Source organism: Apteryx rowi, unplaced genomic scaffold (assembly GCF_003343035.1).
Source record: "Apteryx rowi isolate R43461 unplaced genomic scaffold, aptRow1 scaffold_165, whole genome shotgun sequence".
Classification (NCBI taxonomy): Eukaryota; Metazoa; Chordata; class Aves; order Apterygiformes; family Apterygidae; genus Apteryx; species Apteryx rowi.
Genome location: NW_020447919.1, coordinates 1714714 through 1738787, shown reverse-complemented (window position 1 = coordinate 1738787; position 24074 = coordinate 1714714). Strand labels below are relative to the sequence as shown.

At 36.8% G+C, this 24074-nt stretch overlaps 1 protein-coding gene across 2 annotated transcripts in view; it reads left to right on the top strand.

Annotated features, from left to right (window-relative positions):
* Positions 1-400: 400 nt before the first annotated feature.
* Positions 401-24074, top strand: part of STK3 (serine/threonine kinase 3) — a 54322-nt gene continuing 30648 nt past the window's right edge. The window contains exons 1-3 of one of the 2 annotated variants that reach the window (XM_026060152.1): positions 401-806; positions 4523-4698; positions 14927-15816. In XM_026060152.1, coding sequence (XP_025915937.1) covers positions 512-806; positions 4523-4698; positions 14927-15124 — 669 coding nt within the window. In that variant the 5' untranslated portion in view covers positions 401-511 and the 3' untranslated portion in view covers positions 15125-15816. Of the gene's footprint in view, positions 807-2411; positions 2433-4522; positions 4699-14926; positions 15817-24074 lie in introns of those variants that run through there. The other variant, XM_026060153.1, reaches the window with a different exon arrangement.

The following is a 24074-nucleotide window of genomic DNA, read 5'->3' as shown; positions in this document are numbered from 1 at the left end:
GGATGGATCCTATGAGTCAACACCTGGCTGTGCAGCTGGTATTGTTGACAAGGATTCAGCTTTTTATGACCATGGGACCTTCTTTGAGAATGAGAGACTGCTGGGGAGAGACAGGATCCACCTGACAAAGTGGGGCAAGACTGTTTTTGCCAACAAGCTGGCCAACCTAGTGAGGAGAGCTTTAAATTAGGAATGTCGGGGAGGGAGGTGATGACCCACAGTGAAGTGAGGAAATGGTGATCAGAAGTGGAAAACAAATGGATCAAGGTGACAGGAGCAAGAGAGATTTCAGGAATGATAAAATGGGGCCAAAGGAAGCCATCTTTAAGTGTCTGTACACAAATGCACAGCGCTTGAGTAATGAGCAGGAGGAACTAGAGCTCCGCATGCAGTCAGAGCTACAGCATCATTTGGAATAAGTGACACACAGTGGGGCAGGCTTGCACAACTGTAGTGCCATGATGGGTGGATACAGGCTATTCAGTGAGGTTGAGGGTGGCTTGCCCTCTGTATGAAGGAGCAGCTGGAATGCATAGAGCTGTTGTATGGGATGGATGACAGACTGGTTGAGAGTTTGTCAGGCTCAGAGGGGAGCTCAGTAAGGATGGCATTCTGTTGGGATTGTGTTACAGACCACCTGATCGATCAGAGTCAGGAAGTGGACAAGGCCTTCTTTAAAACTACTCAAGAAACTCGCTGGATCACAGACCCAAGTTCTTATGGGGGCTTCAACCCCCCTGACATTTCCTGGAAAGGTACCACAGCAGGATGCAAGAAATCCAGGAGGTTTCCGGAGGATGTCAGAGGTAATGTCTTGATACAGTACTGGATGGGCCAAAGAGGGGCAACATACAGCTGGATCTGCTATTCACAAGCAAGGAAGAAAGGCTGGAGGTGTGATAATCAGTGACAGCCTTAACTCTAGTGACCACAAAACAGAGGAGTTGAAGATCCTGAGGGGAGTGAGAATGGTAACTAGATACAGATTTCAGACTTTAGGGATGCAGGTTTTGGCTTATAGATGGTACTCGCTGGTGGATGAAATTGCTTGGAAGGCAGCTCCAAAGGGCAAAAGAGCTCAGGAAGGCTGGTAGGTCTTTAAAGATAGCATCCTTCAAGCTCAGGAATGGTTCAGCCCAATACTGAGGAAAACAAAAAATGTATCAGGAGATTGGCTTGGCTAAGCAGAGAATTTGTGACTGAGCTCCTATACTCCCAGTATATAGGAGGTGGGAGCAGGGAGAGGCTACAGAGGGGGAATTTAGAAATGTTACCTAGGTGCATTGCATTGATGTTAGGAAAGCCAAAGCTCACCTAGAGTTGAGACTTGCAAGGAACGTCAAGAGCAACAAGAGGAGTGTCTATCACTACGCTAGTAGTAATAAAAGGCTGGACAAGGAAAATATGGGCCTGTTGCTGAATGGGTGGATAACAGTGACGGTGGGACACAGATAAGGCTGAGCTACTTGATGGCTGCTTTGCTTCTGTCTTCACTGACAAGGTCTCACAGGCTTCTGTGCTTAGAAACAGGGTTCAAGATAATGATCGAGTTAGGGGTTACACATGACCCATTGAAGTTCACGAGTCTGGATGGGCTGCATTTGAGGGCACTGAGAGATTACTGATGTCATCTCTTATAATCTTTGAAAAGTCATGGAGATTTTCTGTTCTTACGGACTTTCTTTGAAAGATGAGTATTGCATCCATTTTCAAAAAAAGGCAGAAAAGAGTCTGGGAAACTGATTATGTTTAACTGTCACAGAAAACTGTAGCATAGCTCACATAGAACAAATGAAAAGTAACTTACTGGATATATTTGAATGAGTTGGTTATCCTTAGAAGAATCTTTATGTATCGTGCTTTTAACTTTATTTGTTCTTGAAAGGCAGTCCACAAGATACTATTACTCTATTGTAAAGTAAGATATACAAAGCTTTCAGATCAAAATGATCTTCCAGGAACCTTACATTTTGCAAAGAAGTCCAAACTAACATTTAGTTTACTGTGGTGTGAGGAGCCTAAGTCCTCTGTAAAGTCCATGAAAAAGAGGTAGGAGCCTTCAAAGGGGCAGTGGGAAGCCTATGCTTTGCGCTTCTAAATTAGTAGGTGTCAACTTATGCCCTTGTTTTCCATGAAGTATTAACTAAATTTGTTTGTGTTAAGTTAGCTAGAGATCAAAAGGAATTTCTTTTTGTATTTAATTATCTGTAAGGATAAGGATTTTTATTTTTTTTATTTTACTTTGGAAGAACAAACCCTCCTAACAGCTCAGGTCCTCTCATTTTTCAGGGGTGTGTGTGTGTGTGTGTGTGTGTGTACACCTGCATGAGAGGAAGGAGACTATCTTACCTGTGATGGGCCAATGTTATGGTACTTCAGTGTTTCTAATGGAGATACATTTCATCCTTGAGACATAAACAGGAAGAATAACAGTAAGTACAGTAATCTCAGCAGGAAGAGAATAATTGATAGTGAAAGACCAGCAGTGTGGTGTCCTACCTCTTGGAACAAGTAGTTTCATTTTTTTTTTGGGAAGCAGTCAGCACATAGTCTAGCAAGTAATAAAAAACTGTTGTTAAGAAAATGCATTGTATCCTGGTTTTTCATTCCCCTCTCTCCATACTACCACTTTCTTTTGGATGCTTTTTAAATTATGCTTTGCTGAAGTATGTATTCTTCAGTTTTCACTCTTTTAGTGCTTATTTCTCTAGCTTTTTGTCATCTCTGCCATTTTCCTCCTATCCCCTCCTCTGCTCTAGACTCCAGAGGTTCAGGAAACTCATTCAAGTAATCCTGAGTTCAGTGGGGGCAGACTCAGGAGATTCTGGAGAGGAGGCATCTACCATGTGGTCCCCTTACTTCAAACTTAAGTTTAGCTCACTGGATGCTTTTGTATGGTAGATAGTTGTCAATTAAAAGATAGTGAATAGAGTTAACTGCAGTCTAGGATTATGAAAGAATATGGCAATAACTAAGGGGAAAAAGGGGTAAACAATTTGGGAGGAGGAGGTGTGTATGAAAACATGGCAGTTTGAACAAAGGAATCATCATGGAATTGAGGAGGAGCAAATAGTCAAGTGCCGTAAGGCCTAGAACATAAGCAAAACAGTAGAATACATTTAAAAAAATCCCCAAAGAAATCTTACTAGAACAGAATGATATAGAGAAGGTAGAAAGAAAAGAATAAATAAATCAACATGTTACAAAAGGTGGCAGTGCAGAAATTAGGATTTGTGAATGAAAATAGGCCACTATTAATTATGCAGCAAAATTGGAATGAATAAAAAAATCCAGAAGGATGGATGGAATGAGATACTACGGGAAAAGATGATGAAATAAGAGATGAAGGAAAAAGTGTCACTGAATTAGTAAAAACAAATGTAAAGTCAGATGTGAAGATCAGCAAGTCCTAATGATCACATGTTAAGCACAAGCTCAGAAAGTATTTCTAGTGTCTTCCCTTTTTCTCTTTTTAAAAACAAATAGCTCAAACAAAATTTCTTAATTCTTTTGTAATGTTTATAATTAAGTATAGTTCTACCTGTAGTTTTTTCAGCTTGGTTATTTACATTTCTCATCCTGTTCCATATTTTACTGGTAGAAATGTGTTTCAGATCTCTCTACGAAAAATGTTTTACATTGTGAGCAAGTACATGTTTCATGAGTCATAAAGCTGTGCAGAAATAATCTCTGAGATAACAGTTACATAGAACTACTAAAGTATTTTTTAGATTTTATTTATTGCTCTATTTAATAATTAATTCACTTGGAAATCTGACAAATGAAAACAAATTTCAGTTATTTAGGATTGTGGATTTATTATTATTTTTATTTAGTTTCATGAAAAGGATAATAGAATGGGAGTTCACACTATGGTCTTGGTCTGCGTTTCATAATGCTCTTGCAGCTGTGTAGATGATGACAAAAAATCCCATAGGGTTTCTACACCATAGAGATAGGGCACTTTGCAACCATCTGTGGAGCGTGATCCTATAATATGCTGAGAATCCTCAGTTGGCAATGAATTCGATTAAGCAGCGTCTAGATGCAATTTGTACAGTTGTTTTTCTGCAATTTTTTTTTCTAGATAGTTTTTAAATCACACCTTTGATGAAACTGATGCAACTTGGTTGCTTTCCTATTAGTGCCTGTGGACCAGGCCTTAAAGTTAAGGGCATTCAGCACCCAAAGGGATGCTTAGCACCTTGTGTTATTCAGTTTTTATAACAACAAATAGATATCACATGAAGTAACTTCTAATGTTATTTGTGTATGCAACTCTGAAAGGTCTTGAACATTTCCCCACATTATATCTTGCTACAAAAATATCATTCTTGGGCTATGAGCTTTTATGCCAGAGATCCTCAGGGGACAAACAGAGTTTCTGTAAAATCCAAGAAAATTAAGGCAATGAATTAATAAATGGAGTTTATTGAATTAATAAATGGAGTTTATTTTATAGCATAGTAAATCTTTCATTTTTAAAGAGTTTTAACTTCTTCTTTTTTTTCTTTCAACTAAGGAAATGCTACTTCACCGCAAGTACAAAGACCTTCTTTCATGGACTACTTTGATAAACAAGATTCCAAGAATAAAAGCCCTGAAAACTGTAATCAGAACATGCATGAACCTTACCACATATCCAAAAATGTTTTCCCTGATAACTGGAAAGTCCCTCAAGATGGAGACTTTGATTTTGTAAGTACATTCTTAATGTTTTTGATGCATGCAGTTTATTTTATATGTGCCAAAAATAGTTCATTCTTTTCTATAATTCTCTTCATACAAATAAAATAAGTAGTCTTTCAAGAATACAGTCCAGTTTTTTCATCTTAAGGTCATGTACTGGCAGCAAAGTGCATTTGCTTGACGCAAGACCTCATAGATGAGTATGTGACATTAAAAATATATTTCTTTGTTACTACAATTTTTAGGTATAAAGTATTCTTAGTTCTTTATAATTTGTGTGGTGTTATGACTTCAGGATTTGATCTAGTTCTATTAAAGGTTTTAAAAATATTGTTATAGACCTGAAATACTGTTATGTTGGGGGAGTATCTCATTGAAATAATGCTCATTTTAAACTGGATAGAGACATTTACTCGTCTCCTTGCGAGATTAAGATCACTTACTGTTTTGCATGAGCCAGTTTGTTCATACTGTTCCAATAGCACACATCTTTCTACATGGAATTATTATATCTGACACTGGTCAATCTATTTCAGTGTGTTTCTTTTGTCCCCTGCRTAGTGTGTATAGTTTTTTTTTTTTTCACCTGCATTGTAAATAATAATAGAGGCAAAAAGAGAATGTTCCTAAGCTATTTATATGTATATAGTAATTTTAAGATGTTATTAATAAAGTGCAATAAATAATTACTTTGTTTGAAGACTTGCATATAATTATACCTGGTTTCCCCTTTGTTAAAAATTTAACATTTTTGAATGAAAGAACTTAGTTTATCTGTTACAGCTTTAACATGTTCTTCGCTGCAGTGCAGTAGCTAAATATGATCACATGACACCTTTGAAAGTACACTTGGGTTTTGGAGAAAAACATTGTGTTTAATTTTAGGTGACAGCTGTAGGTGTGGGGTTTTTTTTTTCCAGTTTTTCACTTACTGCATTTCTAAATAAAGCTGACTCTTAAATTTAAGCTGCTGGAGTGTATCCAGCTAAACAGCACAGTACAAGCTGTTGCTGCTGGAGAACAGAGTTTTGATTAAGCTGATACTTTTTTGGACCTTAAAATGCAATAGCCAGCATCCTCATAATAGACTAATAAAACAGCTAATTGAATTATTCATTGGAAAATAACTGGCTGTGTTTAAGTGGGATTATTATAGTGGCAACAAAATTGCTCATAGAACAATTCAAATTCATTCTTTTACATCACTTGCTAAGAAATGCAAACAAAAATGGTACCTCTTGTAAATGCTAGGATCCCGATTCTGTAAGTGCTTATCCATGAATAATTTTGACACGAATAATCCTGTGGATCTTGCTGGGATTGCTTGTATGTGTGAAGTTGCCTTCCTGAAATAAGAATTTGTCCTAGGATCAAACCCTGAGGAAGTCTGAATCTTCAGAAAGCAATTACGCTGTGTTGTGGGTGAACCTTGTTAGTGGTTTAGAATGAGTGGCAAGTGAAACACTTCAGAAGCTACATGATGTGTTGTTTGTCCTTGACTTTCTAAAAATATAGTGTTGCAAGACTTGTTGCTACAAAATGATTCTGATGGAATAGTATTCAAAAAAAATGATTAGCTATTTGTATGGGTGATGTATGTAGGTTTCTTTGTGATTTTATTTTACGGATAGCAAAAGCCAAATACTTCCACAGAAAAGCCAGTCTAAGAAAGAGGTTAGGAAGAATCATCGATAATGGTTGTACTGTTTCAGACTAGTACACTATAATACCTTTTTCTGAAACATCTGCTGTGAGCTGATATCTCGCAAGATATTGGTTTTAACAGTTTGAACCATAGACAATTATTGTTTGTTTATGTATTTTATAAACACTTCTATTTATCTTTTAGACAGTCATGGATGTTTTAAAAAATGTTTTGTAACAAGTGAGTGACAGTATTAGTAAATGGTCTGTAAGAGACTTTCTGGAGGGATAAATCAGTGGGTGGCATGCATAATATATTGTCTACTTTTTATAAGATCAGTATGAATGTTTTCAGTGGTTGATGTGAAGTCTTTAAATGATTCATGAGAGTGATAAATAATGGAAACATGTCGTACTAAATAATTCTATTTTATTTTGGTTGGAATTAGTCTTAATGGGATCTAGAAAGGAATCCTAACAGTAAATGCCAACAATCATCATTTTATTTAAGGAAGAAGAAATTAATAAACCTAAAGCATAAATGATCAAAATCTAATTTGATGCTTTAATAGTACTCCATCATGTAGAAAAGAAAGTATGTTCTGTAAGATGGAGGTCACCAAACTCATTTGGCGAACGATACCTTAATTCTCAGAAAGCTTACTTAACCATATACCCCCATAAGCCATACAGAGCATGTCAGTGCTGGCAGTCAGCAAGCGCTTTACTTGGGAGCTGGGACAGAATCACAGCGCCATGCTCAGAAGAGGTATTCAAGTGTATCAAGTGGAAAGAATTATAACAAGTTTATTGGTGCATGCATCTCTTACAGCGTAAAATGGAAAAGGGAAAATGCCAGTCAAACTGGTCAGGAGGGAGGAGGGAACAGGAAGAAGAAGAAATCCTCATAAATCCCTGCAAATAATCAGTTTGCTTAATTTTTATGTATAAAGTGAGACCTGCAGAATTAAGAGCTAATTCTTTTGGCCAGAGTGTATATTTGCTTTATGTTGTGGTGATACAGTATCCTATTCCCCATATATTTTGCTGTTTGACTGGGTAAAGCAATACACTGTTATTTAGTTTGTTTAAATGTACATGTAATGCAGCCAGTTTTACACACTTCCTAACTTCTTTTAGATACTGTAAATAAATGATACATGAAACTTTTATCTAAAGTTGGATAAATGAAAGTATAAAATAATGCAGAACAAACGTACCACTAAGTCTAGCTTGAAAGTTCTATGTGTGGGCATAATTTTCTGCCCTGTTGTATATGGTTTAAAAACAGTTATCAAATAATATAAGACTTTTGAAGAAAATAAGATGCTTTGGTTACTAATCAGAGGTTTAAGAAAAGTTATTTTAGCAATGATTTTTCTTCTGAAAGTAGATGTTTATGCTTTGTTTTTCACTGTTGAAGTCCATCTGATTCGAAAGTCAAAAGCTGATCTGATTTCTTTGTCACTAAATGTTATATGGGAATTTGAGATCCATCCCCTTCCTCTTGACTGTTGGTCCTGCTGCCCCTCAGTTTCTTGATCAATCTGTGCTCATTGGTGTAAAGCTCCATGAATTGATAAGCAAAAGTTCCCTTTGCAGACCTTTTAAGTTTGCACTGTATTCAATTAGGAATATTATAAATAACTTTTAACTAGACTTAATTCTGATACTGCGTGCTCACCTTTAACCTTACCTTATTCTATACGTTACCCTGTTGTGTATGCTTTAGGACTAAGGTGCTATTTTCCATGAACAGGAGTTTTTAAAAAGCAAATAGAAAAGTAGTAAAAAACAAACATTTTTGAATTTTGTATTTTCTAGGAATTTGCATAGTTATTTAAAAAAAATCTTATCTTTTTCAGTTATTTTGTTGTCTATTTCTAAATCTCATGGTAGATTCTGAAAACCAGAAATATGAGTCTTCTATATCAGTGAATCCCAGAGAAATGAATTAGTGTTGAAGTACTTCTAACCATTTTATTCACTTCACCCTTTTCAAAAGTACAGCGTTCAAGCTGTGATTGGATATAAATCTTATAAACAGTAAACTAGAGTTGGAACAAACTTTAGCCTTTGTATTAGACTTTGAATATATATTTTACACTTGAGTGTCACTGTGGGTTTTCTTTTTCGATGATTACTTCTGACTACAAGCAATTCCTTTGCATTCTTTTATTATTTTTAAATGGCATGCAACTAATGGCAAAATGAAAGAAGTATTTTAAACCCTAATTCTATTAGTTTTACTTGGGGTTAAGTGTTGCTTTATTTCACAGTAGACCTTGATGCTAGTAGAACTAACTGACAAGGTTTTGCTCATTCTGAGGAAAAGCGGTATAATGTCTTTGAATAAGTAAAGATGCAGTAAAACTATACAGTGTATGGATATGATATTCGTATGAACATTGATATACAACATAAGCGGCTTTTCGTAATGAGGCTTAACCATTTACTGGGCTGACTTATGTCCTTCTGTCTCAGAGTTCACAGGTCAGTAGCTTGGAACAGTGTGCCAAATTAAGCAAATGATGGGGTGTCTGTTTTGACTGTTGAAGTGACCGGTCCTTTTAAGAACAGTTATTTTATAGTTACTGTGTATTCATAAGACTGTTTTACTTTTATAATAGCTCTGTTCTTTCCATGAGCAATATTTTCTCTTGGACATGTACGTGCTGCAGAGAACTATATTGAATGAGCAATAAAACTGCAAGGTGTCATTGAAGCAGCTTGTTCAAATTTATCTTTGTCTTTCACAATTTAAGGTATTGTGGGTATTATATATAGCTTTTGTTAGATTCTTATGTGAGCAATAGAGAAGATAGTTTCTAGAAAAAATAAAGTGAACTTTTACTGAGCAAGAAGTGCGTGAAACTTTCATCATGGGGGGAAAAACAGGTAAATCTTAGCTTATTAGACTAATACACTGTGTGCATGTCTTCTTAATTAGCCTGCTCTTTAAATTTTTACTGTATCATGACATTTTACATTTCATTAAGGTATAATGTTGCTCTGTAAAATCTCCTTCTGCTTAGTAATGTGTATTAGCATGAGACACAATGTTAAAGGATTTACACGAGTTACAGTGAAGTGATATGTAATTGATGATAACCTGTGAGATGACATTACTCAGAATGAGTTGCTAAACATCATTTGCACTGATTGAATATATTACTTCACTTTAAATGGAAAATCATTTACTTTTTGTTGTAAGATGTCAATAGAAAAATGTAAAAAGGCAAATCCATTTATTATAGCAATGCTGGGTAATGATTTCTGTCTTTAGTAGAATTATTTCCAAACAGGAATGATATCCAGATTGTTAAATATTAAACAGTGAACTGTAGATCATGTTTTGCAGCAACTACAGTATCATGTTGAAGTAGATGCATTTTGGGTTACTTAGATTCTGGAATAGTAACAAAAATTTAAAAAGCCATCTGTTACTCTAGGCAGAATATTTCACTGGGTTTCAACTAGAACAAATATATTAGAATATAATCATTGTGAAATAACAGTATTGCAGATAGGGAGTACTTTCGTTAACATATTTTCAAATGTATAATGTGACAGTTTATTTGGTAGGAATTAAACACCATAAAAAGGGTGAAGATTGTTCACAATTTAATTAAAACTTCAATAACAAAACTAGGCTGAGTTAGCTTCATTAGAAATACCTCCATTTGTCTGGATTTACTCTGATTTTATTTGAGCAGCATACAACTTTTTTTTTTTTTGTATAGCCTTCTTTCTAATGGGAAAGTATCTTTCTAATGGGAGTGTATTTCATGTAGTTGGTTCTTTTTTCAGCTATTTCATACCCTCCTCTAAGTCATATGCATTTTTTAAATAAAGTATTAACATATATTCATTTTGCTTTGTTTTTAGTTAGTTGCATAAATATCATGAAGCATTTCCAGATGCTGACAAGAAGAACATTAAAGTATAAGAAATAGCAGCATTGCGTTTTTGTAATTGAGCAAATACGAAACTTAGGTTTGGACTGTGACTGTGTCTGTGCATACGCGATAAACAGGAGAGTCCGTACCACGTCATACAGCTGATCAGAGTGTTATTGATGTCGACAATTAACCTGCATGTGGAATTTCATCGATTTCAGTCCGGAGGCAGCTAACACAGCAGAGGCTGTTGAATAAATGTGTGTGCTTGCTGCTTTATCTAGCTCGTTTTGTGAGGACAGTGCGAACCGCAGCAGCAGAGAGTTTTGCGCCCCTTACAATAGAGGGCTGTACAGCCTCTTGTGCAGTGAGTGGTTATTTAAGGAAAAGCGGGGCGGCCGGGCAGGTGATTCAGTGGGAGGGTGTCAGTATTGGCAGTCTGCTGTGCATGACTTGCAAGTTACTGTGGTAGTTTCTTAGGCTTGTCATATAGTTGTTTATGCAGTCAGTATGGGAAGCTGTGCCAGCCTGTCATGTAAGTTAAAAATCTGTTACTGTTGTTTTCCTGTAGGGAAAGAGAACTGACCAACCTATTAAAATTTTTTGTTTGTTTGTTTGCTTGTTTTCAATTCTGCAAGTCAGATACTGACTCCAACTTAGCTAAGGAGCTAAGGACTGTATAAGGAGTGTTATTTTTCTTATAGAGAGTGGGGAATAAACTATCTGAGCAGGGTGATTCTCCAACTGATAGAATATATGATCCTTTCTCTTCGAATACATCCCTTCCCCAATTGGTATAGAAGTAAATAATTGAAAGTCAAGCCCAATAATTTTGGTCTTGTATATAACTAAATTGTTTAAACTGTAAACAGGATCAATCCTTCCTGTTTGTTCTAGGCTGTAGGATAGGATTACTGTAAAGCTGTTGGCCAATCACTAAGTCATTAATGTCCAAGTGCCAGTGCTATATTTCTGCAATTTTGGAAGGTGAATCTTGCCTTCTAACAAAGACCGTATGTATTTTGTATCCTGCAAGAGCCCAAAAGACGCCCTACTAGGCCAAAAAGCTTTTTTGCTTTCTTATGTGTGAATAATGGAGTAAGAGATTTTTAGTTATCACTCTCATGTCCTCTGAGGATAAGGCAACTAGCAGGCTAAAATTGTAGCAATATATTTTAAGTTAGATAATAGGAAAATTTTCTAATATGATAGCAAAGCACTGGAGTAGATTGCCTCAGGGGGTTGTGGAAGTGCCGTTATTTTAAGTGTTAAAAACCTGGTTAGATAAACATCTGTCAGGAATAGTTTTGGTGGAGTTAATCGTGCCTTGGAGCAGCAAAATGTTCTAGGTGACCTCTAAAAGTTGCTGACAGCCCTGCTTGCCCTGTTTTCTATGACTTTTTAAGCTGTTGCTGTGTTAGTTGTTAACTAGAACGATACTTTTAATATCGCAAATACCATGAAAGATTTTGAGAAGACCTTCTTTTTTACAAGCCCAAGCTTTCAAAAATAGTAATGTGCCAAATTTGTGTAGGAGCCTCAGTATTTTGGAGGATCTGCTCTTCGAGTAACCTTGACAATTTTCACAATTAACAGTCACCTATTATTTCCAAACATGAATCTGTCTCTGGAAAATTTTGGCCAAGGTTCAGTCAGGCGTACCTGCCATCATCTTATTGTATCATGTCAAATATTTTCAATAGGAAAAGACGGTATACTTGCATTTTAGTTACAAAATAGTTTCTAGTGAGAAGACATTTTAAAACTTACTTTTCAGCCAATTTTCAAATTTTTGTATGAAGTGAAAAACAAAACTACTCTACTCCAGGGAGCTTAAATGCCTGCATCATCTAAAAACTCTTTTTTCCGCACTAGCTGGAGTGAAGTGTAGCTCATGTGTATATATTTAGTTATACAATACGCCTGTAATTTATGCATAGTTTAAAGAGAACAAATGAAAGAAACCAGTGAAACTGATGAGCTGAGGCAGCACTGCTAGTTTAAAGTAACATCTTGTTACCGTGGTAACTGACGGTCTGTATTAATATGCTTCTTTGAGATCATTGTGTAATAGCTAAGTAATGTTTATAGGCTAGAAAAGAGCTTTGAAATACTTGGGGAAAAAAAAACCCACAGTTTTGGCTGGACAAGTTTTAGATGATACTTTTTTGTCCATCAAAACAATTCACTGTCAGATCTCTCTATTCTGTTTTCTCTTAAAAGAAGGGCTATTTAATCCAAATTGTTTCCATGTTACATGAATCACTGCTAATGTCAGGAAAGCGTACCACACCTTTGTGTGTAATGCCTGAGCCCCAAACTGCACGCTGACGATAAGAGCTGCCTGTTTTACTTTGTGTTGCCATTTTCAGCAGAAAGTCCTTTGAAATCATCTCTGTGAAATTATTGTGCAAGTTTACCACTGGGGAACAAAATCTGCTTTCCTGCTCTTTGCCATGATGATTAATGATAATGAAAAGAAGTAAAAGTAAAACTTGCCTAAGGAGAGTGGGCGAGTGGAATTTTGCAGTATGTTTTAATTTTTATAACCTCTTGGTTTTAAAGAGGATTTCCTCTTTATGTGGTTTGTTAAAAATTATGTTTTTGTCAGTTTAATGTTAGGGTTTTTTGTTTTGTTTTGTTTTTTTTACTGGGTTCAAATAGGAGCACGAGAACTTGTCAAATAGAATTCTAGCAATTTGGAATTTAACTGAAAAAATTTGGATTAGTTTGGTTTTCCATGTGGCTAATTCTCAATATTCAAAAGGTCTTGTATTAAATTTCTGTGCCCTGTGTTTTGGTCTGCGGCCAATAAATACTGTGTGTAGACTGTATATTAAGACATAGATGTTAACAATATCTCATAAACAAAATATTAGGAATTAAATGGTTGATATTTAATACTATTGAAGTTTATGAAGAAAGAATTGAACTTTTCCATGTAGTTTTTGGTTTGTGAATACCTTCTAGAATTTGAAATAAGACTTGTGTATTAAGGCATTTACTTCAGATAGTAGAAGGCTGTTAATACTTATCAGTGTTCTTTGTTATTTGGAATTAATGTCTCCAGATATCTGATTAGGCTGGACTTAGCACACACACATGACAAAAAACAGGGATTGCCCAGAATACATAGTGTTTTACATGTGGTTTTTTTTCTTTTCTTATAATTGTCATAAGTCAGAGAGAAAAAAGGCAACTCCTAAGAAACTTGAAAATCAAGCCTCTGTTTCTATAAGGATACATATTATTTGTTTGTGTTATAGTAATGTGTGAACTGTGTAAATATAGAATATTCTAAATGTCATTCCTTTACACTGATTCTCTGCCTATAGATGCCTTATAAACCACATTTACTTTTTTTTATTGGGAGTAGTAGCATTGCCATATGCTAGTCACTTTATTTTTTGGGAAAAAGGTGATTCTTTTAATAGAGATGTGGTACTGTCTAAGGCTTCAAGCTAATTCTTTAGGGGCTTAATTTTTTGCCTTTATTCTTATTATTTGGGTCTCGATAAAAGTGTGCTTTTTGGACAACACCTCTACTTAAAAAGATGAAAAACATTGTTCAGTAAAATCACCCAGTGAGAGGGGGGGAAAATGAATTTGGCAAGTTTTGGTACTTATTTTACAGTGTTATATGGATAACAATATAAAAATAAAGACATGCAATCCCAATATGTAAATCTGTAGCTGTAGCTACTGACAAACTCTGCATATGAAGGTTAATCCCATGCTTCTTGCTAAAGTCAGTGGCAAAAATCCCACTGACAGCAATGTTGACTTTAGCTGCTCAGCTTATTAGAAGAACAAACCATTGTCATTTATGTGTCTAGATGTGAACTTGAGACTCCTGCATTTAAGTTTAGGGTTAGAAATTTCAGAGTTTAGAATGTTTCTCTTGGTATCCCTTAGTCTAGGGCAAGTATGCCTGTAACTTTTAAAATATRTAAAATGTGCTGTTCCTAGAAAAAAAAAAAACTGAAGAATTAAGGTTTAATTAGCAGGTACTTAAAGACTTTAGTCGTGTACTTACTGATATGTTAATGCTTGTTTTGACACTAGGAGTTGTACTAATATGAGAAAATTAGTGTTTAAAAAAAAAAAGTTTGTTAACCTAAATAGAGATACCAGGACAAAATTGCTCTGTAGGAAAGCTCTAAAGGTATAACAACATTGTTACAGCTTTTTCAAAAGGCTGCTTGATGCTCAGCTGAGACAAGAATCCTGACAGCGTTTATGCTTTTAGTCTGCCATAGTGAGAAGTAAAACAAGTTAGCTTAATCTGTTTTGAAGAATTTAACCTGTTTTACTTTGCAGTGCTTCAGACTAGGGTCATGGACAAGGTCAGGTCATCTTTTCAGCTGAGAGAAGCAGGAACGTGGTAAATTGTGCAAACTTGACTGCTTGAAGTGTATGAACATGGTGTAGTGATTGTTGAATTAGATGGCACCGTTTTTAAAACCGTTTGAAATTTTTTCCCTCGTGGTGTCACTACAGGCCAATATATTTAGTTGTTTTTTGTAATTGAATGTTCTTCTTTCAACCAAGATGAGAGGAACAAATATTTGGCAAAAAAATTTACAGAAGATATTTCCCCCTCACCCCAAAAAGTTTTCTATATCCAAAAAGTTCTCTAAGAAAAAATGAGCTGTCCCAAAATGACTATACCTCTTTTATTGTGTCCTTTGAAGATTGCCCTTTTTGGCATAGGGCATTACCTGGAGAGTGTGTGCACGGAAGAGGAGACTACCTTGCCAAGGGCTCCAGGGGCAGCACTCCCCCTGCAGACCTGGAGAAGGTGCTTCTATTTTTTGAAGGCAGTTCTTCATAGGCTTCTCATGCAAACAATTTTCTTCTCCAGTCTGGGAAGGAAAACTGATGAAGAATAACAGCCAAAATAAGTACTTTTTCAAGAAAAAAAAATTAGATGTAGCCTGTGAACAGCACTGGATTTGTACTGAACAAACCTTCATTAAAATTTTTTGGGACAAAGCAAAGCAATGTCAAAAGTCTTAGCGCTCAGGATTTATTTTAGAATAAGTTTAAGCTCATACTGTGCTGTTATAAAAGTCTGAAGAAATTATTTTTTAATCAAACAGTAAATTCTGTAACTTTGATCTATATGAAATGCACAGCTTAACATTAAGAATAGAACATAGGACTCTTATTGCCACAATAATTGCAGTTGAATTATTACTTGCCTAGAATGATGATTTATTTTAGTTAAAATTAATTGCTACTTAAAGATTGCCATACTTGCCATTACATATACCCGCAGGTTAGATGCCATCAACACATGAGTATAGCATACATTCTTCAGATAGAGGATCATCTAAAGATAAAAATGAGAAATAGCGTCCTGATAGCGGTCTTAGTGATAGAAACACATTTTAGTTCCATGATGTGTCTGTGATGTATATGTATACCCTTTTGCTGGAATGAGCTTTTTATTTTGCTTTTGTAAATTTTGTTGCCATTTCTATTTTTTTAAAGTGTTTCCATTAACTAATAAAATGCCACTGTAGATCAAGATAGAGAAGGAGACCCTTTGTAAGCAAACCTTCATTTAGACAGGTTCAGTTAAAATAAAGACATTAATTAAAAAAGAAAACCGACACTGGTCTGTTGTGACTTTGTTCGTGGTGTCTAATTATTCCTTGACGGGTGAGCCCCTCTGCGCAGCCTGCCCTCGGCACACCTGCAGAGAAAGCGAAGTGGGCTCCACACGAGTGCGTTCATCCTGGTACCGCTTTATTTGGGTGTGCTCTCCCATTTGACTTGGTGACTCTTGCACAGGTTAGCTTCCTTGTGATGGGTTTCACAGAGCCTGTGTTACAGTGATTGGCTTTTCCTATGCCGAGTGCTTGGACAGCACCTAGCATGTTTTGAGCACTACTGCGACGCAAAGCCTGTTGAAGTGAGGAGACTGTGGGCAAATCATGCTCCTTTCACCCATGCTCAGTGGTTAACAGGATTTAACCCCCAAATAGTGCAGTGCCCTTTTATAGAAGAGCAAGTGTTTGCAAGAGTAGGTTACGTTTGCAGAGAGAGAGGGAGACTGAAGGAGGTGGCGATTCTGCAGAGGGTTGCTGAGGGATTTGGGGAAGGGGAGTGGTAGGTGGAGGGGGCCGATCTCGGCCTTACTTAAGCATCTCCATGGCCTACGACACTCCAGAGCCTTGTTTTCCCCTCTCTGCTGGCTGATGACACTATGGCAACAGCCCACTGATCATCTTGGAGGCTGGCTGATTCAAAACTACAGGGGAAAATAGTGACATTGGAAACAGTGGTTTGAAACTACCTGACCTGTTTTCCATGTTTTAAAGAGCTGTTGCTACAGCAACAGCAGCTCACAGAGGACAGAGCGCTGCTAAGTTTCAGAGATTTGGCAGTTGTGTGTGCGGAGGGGGCGTATCACTTCCAACACCAACCTGTATTCCCTGCCCCCATCTTCTTTGAAGATACCTACACTAACCTAGGATCTAGGTAGCATAGTTTTCTAATGTGTTTGCAGTAATTCTAAGTGAGCAATTTACTAATGTAGCTGGATTTCAACTCATTCTTCTATTGTTCTTTTCCTTCTTCTCTCTCTTTTTGCCCCCCCTTCCTAAACCAAAACACCTCTGAAGACCAGTACTTGCCATATCCTACAGTCTTCAGACTCTTCTCTCATCAAACACCATGATGATGATGTTCCACATCTCCTGTTATGGCAGTCAACAAACATAAGCTCTGTTTGACCATGCGTTAGGAAAAAATTAATTCCAGAGCTGAGATACCTTCACTGAAAAATAACCCAACATTTTTAATCAGTTAATTATTATCTGAAGTGCCTCTGCTGCTGGCAGTTGCCATTGTAACATATGGGGAAGAGAGGATTTTGCAGATGGCCAATTCAGTAAACTATTTCACAGCTTTAAATTGAAAATCAGTACAGTGAGCTTCACCTGGCATCTAGAGTGTACTATGCCTGCTGTGAAAGCTGTCACTTAGTAAGTGGACAAAAATACAGTATGTGAACAGAAATGTCTGGTTAGCAGAGGTGTCTTCTAATATTCAGTTTACTGCAGTAGTATTTTTATGGAATGAGAAAAGCTACTGTAATGTGATCCATATCTGAAAGGGGAAAGTACATTCTTGCCAAGCAGAAATTTCAAGAGGAGTCCTAGTCATAACTGCAACTTGCATACCCAGGAGCAGTTAGGAGTCTAGCGAAACATCTTAATTGTAGTAATACTGAGGCTGCTACCTTACCAAAGGGGAGCTGAGAGAGGAAAGGACACTCCAGTTGCTTTTTTCAAATGTACTAGCATTGTTTCAGATTTCCCAGGTTGAGCCATGGATTGAAAATCATCCTCCGTGTTGCATCCTCTAACAAAGAGATCTATAAGCCCAAATATGAAGGAGTATATCAGTCTGTGATGTTTATTTATTGGCTGTCTCAGAAAAATAATAATGCGAGTGTTGTAAATGATTCTCAACTAATGTAATCTCATATTAAACACTAGAAAGTGTTAAAAACATGCTTATGTCCTGAAATCAAATGCTCAAAAGTTAGGGAATGCTGTATTTATGATTGTTTGACCCTTATGTACCAACTCTTTGGCTGAGTCATAACCTGTAGTCATGTAATTAAAGACTTTATAATAAAGTTAATGTGTAATATAACTGGAAAAGGACAAAATTAAAGTTGTGTAAGGAGTTTATAAGCATTGTCTTCCCTAATGTGTTTCAAGTATTTGATTTAACAGTCTTTCGAAGAGTTGTATGCATATAATTTGATATCCATTTACAAAGGAAAAAGGTGAAGAAAAATGAAGTTTGTTCCATGCAAACATGATAGTCCTCCATTGCACAATGTCAGTGAGGTTTGAAGGCTGAATTGTTAACCACAGCACTCAGATCAATGTCTTGAGTAGTTAGAGTAAGTGTATTGACTGGTAGAGGAAAGAAATCAAAAGGAAGAATAGACTACTCATTGGGAGCCTGGATGAAGGGGACCAGGAAGGGAATGAACAAGGAAAATCAACGTACTCTTTCTCCTGCTCTTGGGATAGGATTTGTGTGAGCTGGTCCAGCAGAGTTATTTCTCTGAATGAGACACAAGTGACTTTGAGCACCAGTCATTGTGGCGGGGAGTCAGCCCAACACAGTTCCTTCTTGTAACAATGCGTGTGTAACAGAATTGCCTTGTGAAGGTGTAAAGATGCGTACTGTGAGATGAGGTACGGGCTGATTAGATGAGTAAGACTTGAGAGTTCAAGTGTCACTTATTTATGCTTCCTGGAGAAGTGGAATAGATCTTAGGTTTTTTTGTTTCTAACCTGCTATCAGTATGTTCTTGTGAAGTGTAAGTGCTAGAAAGGATATAGCAATTAAAAATATTTTATATCCTAGTAAAAGCTGAGTAGAGTTTCATGCAACTAAGCAGTTGTTGCATTCATAAACCCCAGGCACTTACAAGTTGTCCAGTACTTAATGTCTCCTGAAGGAAACTGAGAAGGCATTGCAAATACTAAGGTTAGATAACTTTCTAAATGTTATGCTTTATCTCAAATCATTCATAATTTCATGCTTAATAATGAAATTACTAACTGAGTTTTTCTGGCATGTCTAAATTATCTTAATKATCTCTTTTGACCATAAAATTTTATTAAAAAAGTGTTAAGTTTATTAAAAAGGAAATACAGAGGTTGCTACCAGCTCATAGCTGAATTCTGAACATGTTCAAGGACAGAATCTCCACAACTTCCAGGCAATCTGTTCTGGTATATGAACATCCTCATGCTCCACTGATGATAACTTGTACAATCTTTTTCATGATGTTTGCCTTTGTGAAAAACTATAATAGGGAAACTATATGTTTTCCTTTTGCTATATATGTTCAAGGAATGTACTTTTTACCCTTTACTGTGTCTTTTCACACAGTTTTTTAAAATAAAATTTAATGTTTCTTGGATAAAGTTGTGAGCCATACAGATTGAGTCTGGTGGGGTGGTTTTTGTTTAAGCAGAGATTTCTTCAAGAGAATTTCTTGTTCAGTTGTCTGTTGCTACATCTGTTCAGGAGTGCTCCTTTATATACGAGTAGGGCAATATACTAAGCAGTTTGCATTTTCCTTTTAATATTTAGGGAGAAAGGTCTTGTTATGTTTGGTGAGGGGGGGTAATAGTAATATAAATCCATACCTTTTGTTGTCCATAGCTTTTTTTTCCCCTAACCCTTTGGCACTTCTGGAAACTTCATGTGTTTGAAGTTACTCAGTTCTATATGTCTAAAATCAATGTAGATGTCTGGAATCAAAGTAAAGGGAGCAAAGGGTGACTAACCCAAATTTATTTATAAACGTGCTTTTAAAATCAAGTTTTGAAACTCAGAAACTATTTTTAAGGAGTATCTACCTAAGACTTAGACAACATGACTGAATAATTTAAAATATCTGAAGTTTGTGGGTGTTTTTTTGGTCTGCATGCTGTCTTGCAGTATGTTGTCTGAATGAGTACTCCACAGTTAACACAGTAGAAATCCAGAAACTAGTTATAAGTGACCGATGGGGACTGTTACAATCCAGATAAGGGCTCATGACTCAAACCTACAAGGAATATATGGTATCAAACATGTTACTTCTGTGCCGCTGAAGGGTTTGTGCCTGGGAGGAGAATTCTGATCAGACCAACACTGTAATGTTAGAATTTTTAAATAGGCCATAGTCATATGTCTGGGAGGCATCCATGAAACAGCCTCTTTTATCTAGCAGACTGAATGCATGGTTTCATCGCAGTAATGCATACATCTTCCAGTCGCTGCTGAGAATGATGGTCCCTTTTGGGTGCCTATTTGAGGCTTCTATAAGTAGTACTGCAATGGCAGAAGACGTGCTGGATTCCAGCAGCAAAGAGGATAGTGTGTAGGAATATGAGTGGCATTTGTAGAAGGTGTAGCTTGGGAAGTAGTGTTAAGTGAACTTTCCTCAGCGATGTTAGGGATATTTGTGATTGTTGCCAAGCAGGAATAGATGATGTGCCTGGTGGTTTTGCGTATTCCTATTAAGATCTTACAGATGAAGCATCCTTATGCCAAAGCAGCTCACTGAAAGATGGGCCAAGTTCTAGAAGGCAATGGTGACCCTTCGGGTACTTGAATGAGGTTCCTCAGGAATATGCTTTTGGCTGCAGAATAGGGTCACAGCTTCCAACAGAAGGAAACTGAAGGAGACCTTTTATACCTGAAAATTTTGCACCTGCTCTTGTCCATCCGAGGTGTCAGAAAATTGGTGCTATCAGTAGATTTTGATCATCCATCTGAATTTGCATCAGATTGTTCTCAGAAAGCAGGTCTTCTGAGCCATGTCTAATCCAGATGGGAATAATCCCCAAAAGAGCAAAGAAGACTTGTGAACATATTAAATATTCATAATATTTGAAGTACTTTTAAAGTACTCACCATCCTCTGTTCTGGTAATAATTTCATTGTCTAGCAATACATACATAACAGTCTGAAATAATTTTATTAAATAAAATTGCACTGAAATCTCAGTTGTGCAGAAGTTTACCAGTGCATGTATGCAAACATACAAACACTCCTTGTGTGTGTGTGCACTTATATATGCCTCTGTATCTTTGGAGAGGGATAATATATTGTAAAAATTAAGCATTGTGTTAAAGGCTAGAGCATAATTCTAGGTTCAATTCTGAATGAATGGTGGTGTGTAAGGGGTATGGCCCTAAGGAGGTTTGGAAAATGTGCTTTGGAATGTTTCATGGATGCCTTCTGGCCATGTGACTATGACTTATTTAGAAATTCTAGTGATATGCCCATAGGCGCATTCACATGTGGTTGTGCATATTTCAAACACTCTGCGGGTGTAGAATACATATTGGGCTGAATGACACTGGTCTTCTGTTCCTGTCAGCTAAGCTATTTCTAGTTTGTTGATTACTTTTTGAAATGTATTTCTTTTGGTCTTCATTTTCTCTGTTTGAATTTATTTTCCTTTTTGCTCTAGTCCCCTTTGGAGCCATAGCATTATCTTTCTTTAGAGAGTTATTTTTTACTTACTTTAATTTTATTTACCTTTTTTCTTTTGACATTTTGGCCTAGGATTGCTTAAGCCCTCTGACTTTAAGCTGTGTCTTGTATGTGTAATTATATATTGTTTTGGATGGAATGGTCATTCCTGGATTTCTTTTGATTAGGGGTAAACAGTATGCTTGGGAAGTACTTCAGTTGTAAAGAATTTAGGCCCAGAACCATAAAAGCATCAAGAATAGTTTCAGATATATCCTTTTGAATGAAGTTTTATTTGTTTGGGCTTATGGAGTAGGTTTGCTCCAGGTTTTGTTTGAAATCTCACTCATTTTGATTTATCCCAGAGGAAAGTTAAGAGGTTCTCTTGGATGAGCACAATGTCTCGGAAGAGGTGCTTTAGCAACCCATTTGCTTTCTACTGCCCTCATCTTGCCTGCCTTCTCCAAACACTTATGGCCTCTGAAAGTCTGGAGAGTTGTTTATGAGCCAGCCCGGCTTCCACATCTTGGGATTTAGGCTTGTCCAGAAGAGAAGGGAGAGTTAATTGGCTCTACTTCTTAGCATTGCCATATAAAATTGCTGTAAGGCATCAATTATATATAGATTTGAGTGCTTTCCCTAGAACAGGGTTTGATATTGTAAAGTTCTTTTGAGGTTTATACATTTTAAGTTCTATCTATATTCCATCTGGGGCAAATTCTTGCCTTGTGAAATGGAAAGTGATCTGTCCTAGCCTTTAAAGATAACAAAGCTCTTTGCTTCCCAACAAGACTTATTTCAGCAGTCTCTTTTCCTTAGCTAGAATTTCACATGTCCTTGACATTAAGATGAAGCAGCAGTTTCATTGTCTGTATCAGTTCTTTATCTTTTCCTGACATGGCACTTCTATCATGTAGTCATAGCTCGGTAACGAAGAAGCACCACTGCAGATGCTTGCTTTACTGGAAAGAATGCCAGGTCTAATTCCCCCTCAGTGATCTAAAGAACAAACACCATCTGTTCTACAGTTAAGAACACTTCAGTGAGTTTCTACATAGCCACTCACACTTGCCAGAGACAGAGAATCTACCCAGCTGCTTTTTAACTTCTTTTTACAGAATTGTCCTCAAACTGCCCCATATCACACATACAGAAGTACTGTTTCCAAATTCCTCCTCGTTCAAGTCAGCAACTTTCTCTGGAACTTCTCAGAAGAAGGTCTCCTCTGCAGACTGAGCACTGCAGCGGTGCCTGAGAACATTTCTTGACCTTTCTCTGGAAAAGTGACTCTCTCTCCTCAGCATAGTGGTTGAGTCAGAGCTGGCTCACAGTCGTCTTGATATTTTGGAACAGCTAGCTGATTGCTATATTGATGAATATTTAAGTCTTACAGCTGGTGAAGTTATCAGAAAGGCTCATGCTTCATACAGATACAACCCAAAGGGCAGTTGTAGTTGAAGAAATTGATATTTTTCAGCACTCCACTTGGTACTCCCTTGTGGCAATGATGACAATAGAGTATTAGGAAGAATCTAAGTCTCCTTGTCTCAAGAGCACCAAAATACACCAGCAAGGTAATTTATATAAACAAACAGGGAGGCATGAGGTCTTGATCTTCTGCAGGAAAGCAGATGACATTTGGAAGAGACATATCTAGTATCTAACTCATATATTGGCCATCTATTTCTTGAGAGCACTAATTATGTTGGATAACAAGAAAGTTGATTACATTACCCTATTCAGGCTGGAGAATTGTCAGTGGGTAGGCCTCAAGATGATGTTCAAAGCCAATTTTTTGGTCCTTGGGGTATGCAACAGTGGGCCTATTTTTCCTGACAACTAAGAAATATTTTTGATTAAACTGATTAATGTTTTTGGTCTTGGCTTGGATTATCCCTATGATTCCTTTTAGATGTTTCTTCAATCCACCAGTCAGGGTCCTTCTACTCATCATTTTCTTGCATCTTATCTTTATCTTAACTGTCTGAGGATCATCAGTAATCAGAAGAAGTAAGGTTCCCCTAGTTTCTTGGAGGCAGTTTTTATTCCAGAATCTCTTCTACCTCTCAGTGATGACAATGAGTTTTGGGATTCAGGCTTACTGTTGTAGGATTTGCATTGCCTGACTCTTGGAGTGTTAAGCCAGGCTGTTGAATGTCTCCTTGAGTTAAAATACTTCTGTGCTGATCCTCTGAGAACATCCTTATCAAAAAATGTTAGGGAGTTCGCCATACGTACATATATAGCCATGTGGTCTGGTTTCTGTGGGCGATGGTCAGCTTTGTTCTCATCCTTTGTTGATGAGTAGGGGGGAAGTCTCCTTTCCTTTAATTCAGGATCACTGTTTCAAAACAAAAACAGGAGTTGTTCTTTAGGCAGGAGTGCACCTATCTCTTGGAAAGGTTTTCATGATCTTCTTGAGGGAAACTTCCCAAGAGCTTAATGGGAGCTTTCTGGCTGGTTTAATGAACCATTTTTTTTAATTGAGACTTTAATGTGGTCTTTATGTCCCCTTGTGGATCATCTCTGTGAGCTTACGGCTACATACTCACTCCTTCATTGTTGTAATCCTTTTAGTGAAAGTAGTATTTTTCTATTCATTACCACATACTTAGGAAAAATATATCTTGAGTCATTATTGGCTTTCTTTATATTAGAAAGAACTGTACAAGGTTGCACTTCATATGCATCCTGCAGAGTTTAATTCAAGCTAGGAAATCAACCTGTCTGTATTCTTATCTAAATCTTACATGTCCAGAACTGAGACATCAAATTTGTTCTCTCTTTTTTTTTTTTTTTTTGACGAGAAGATTTAGGAAAATTGTTCAGCTT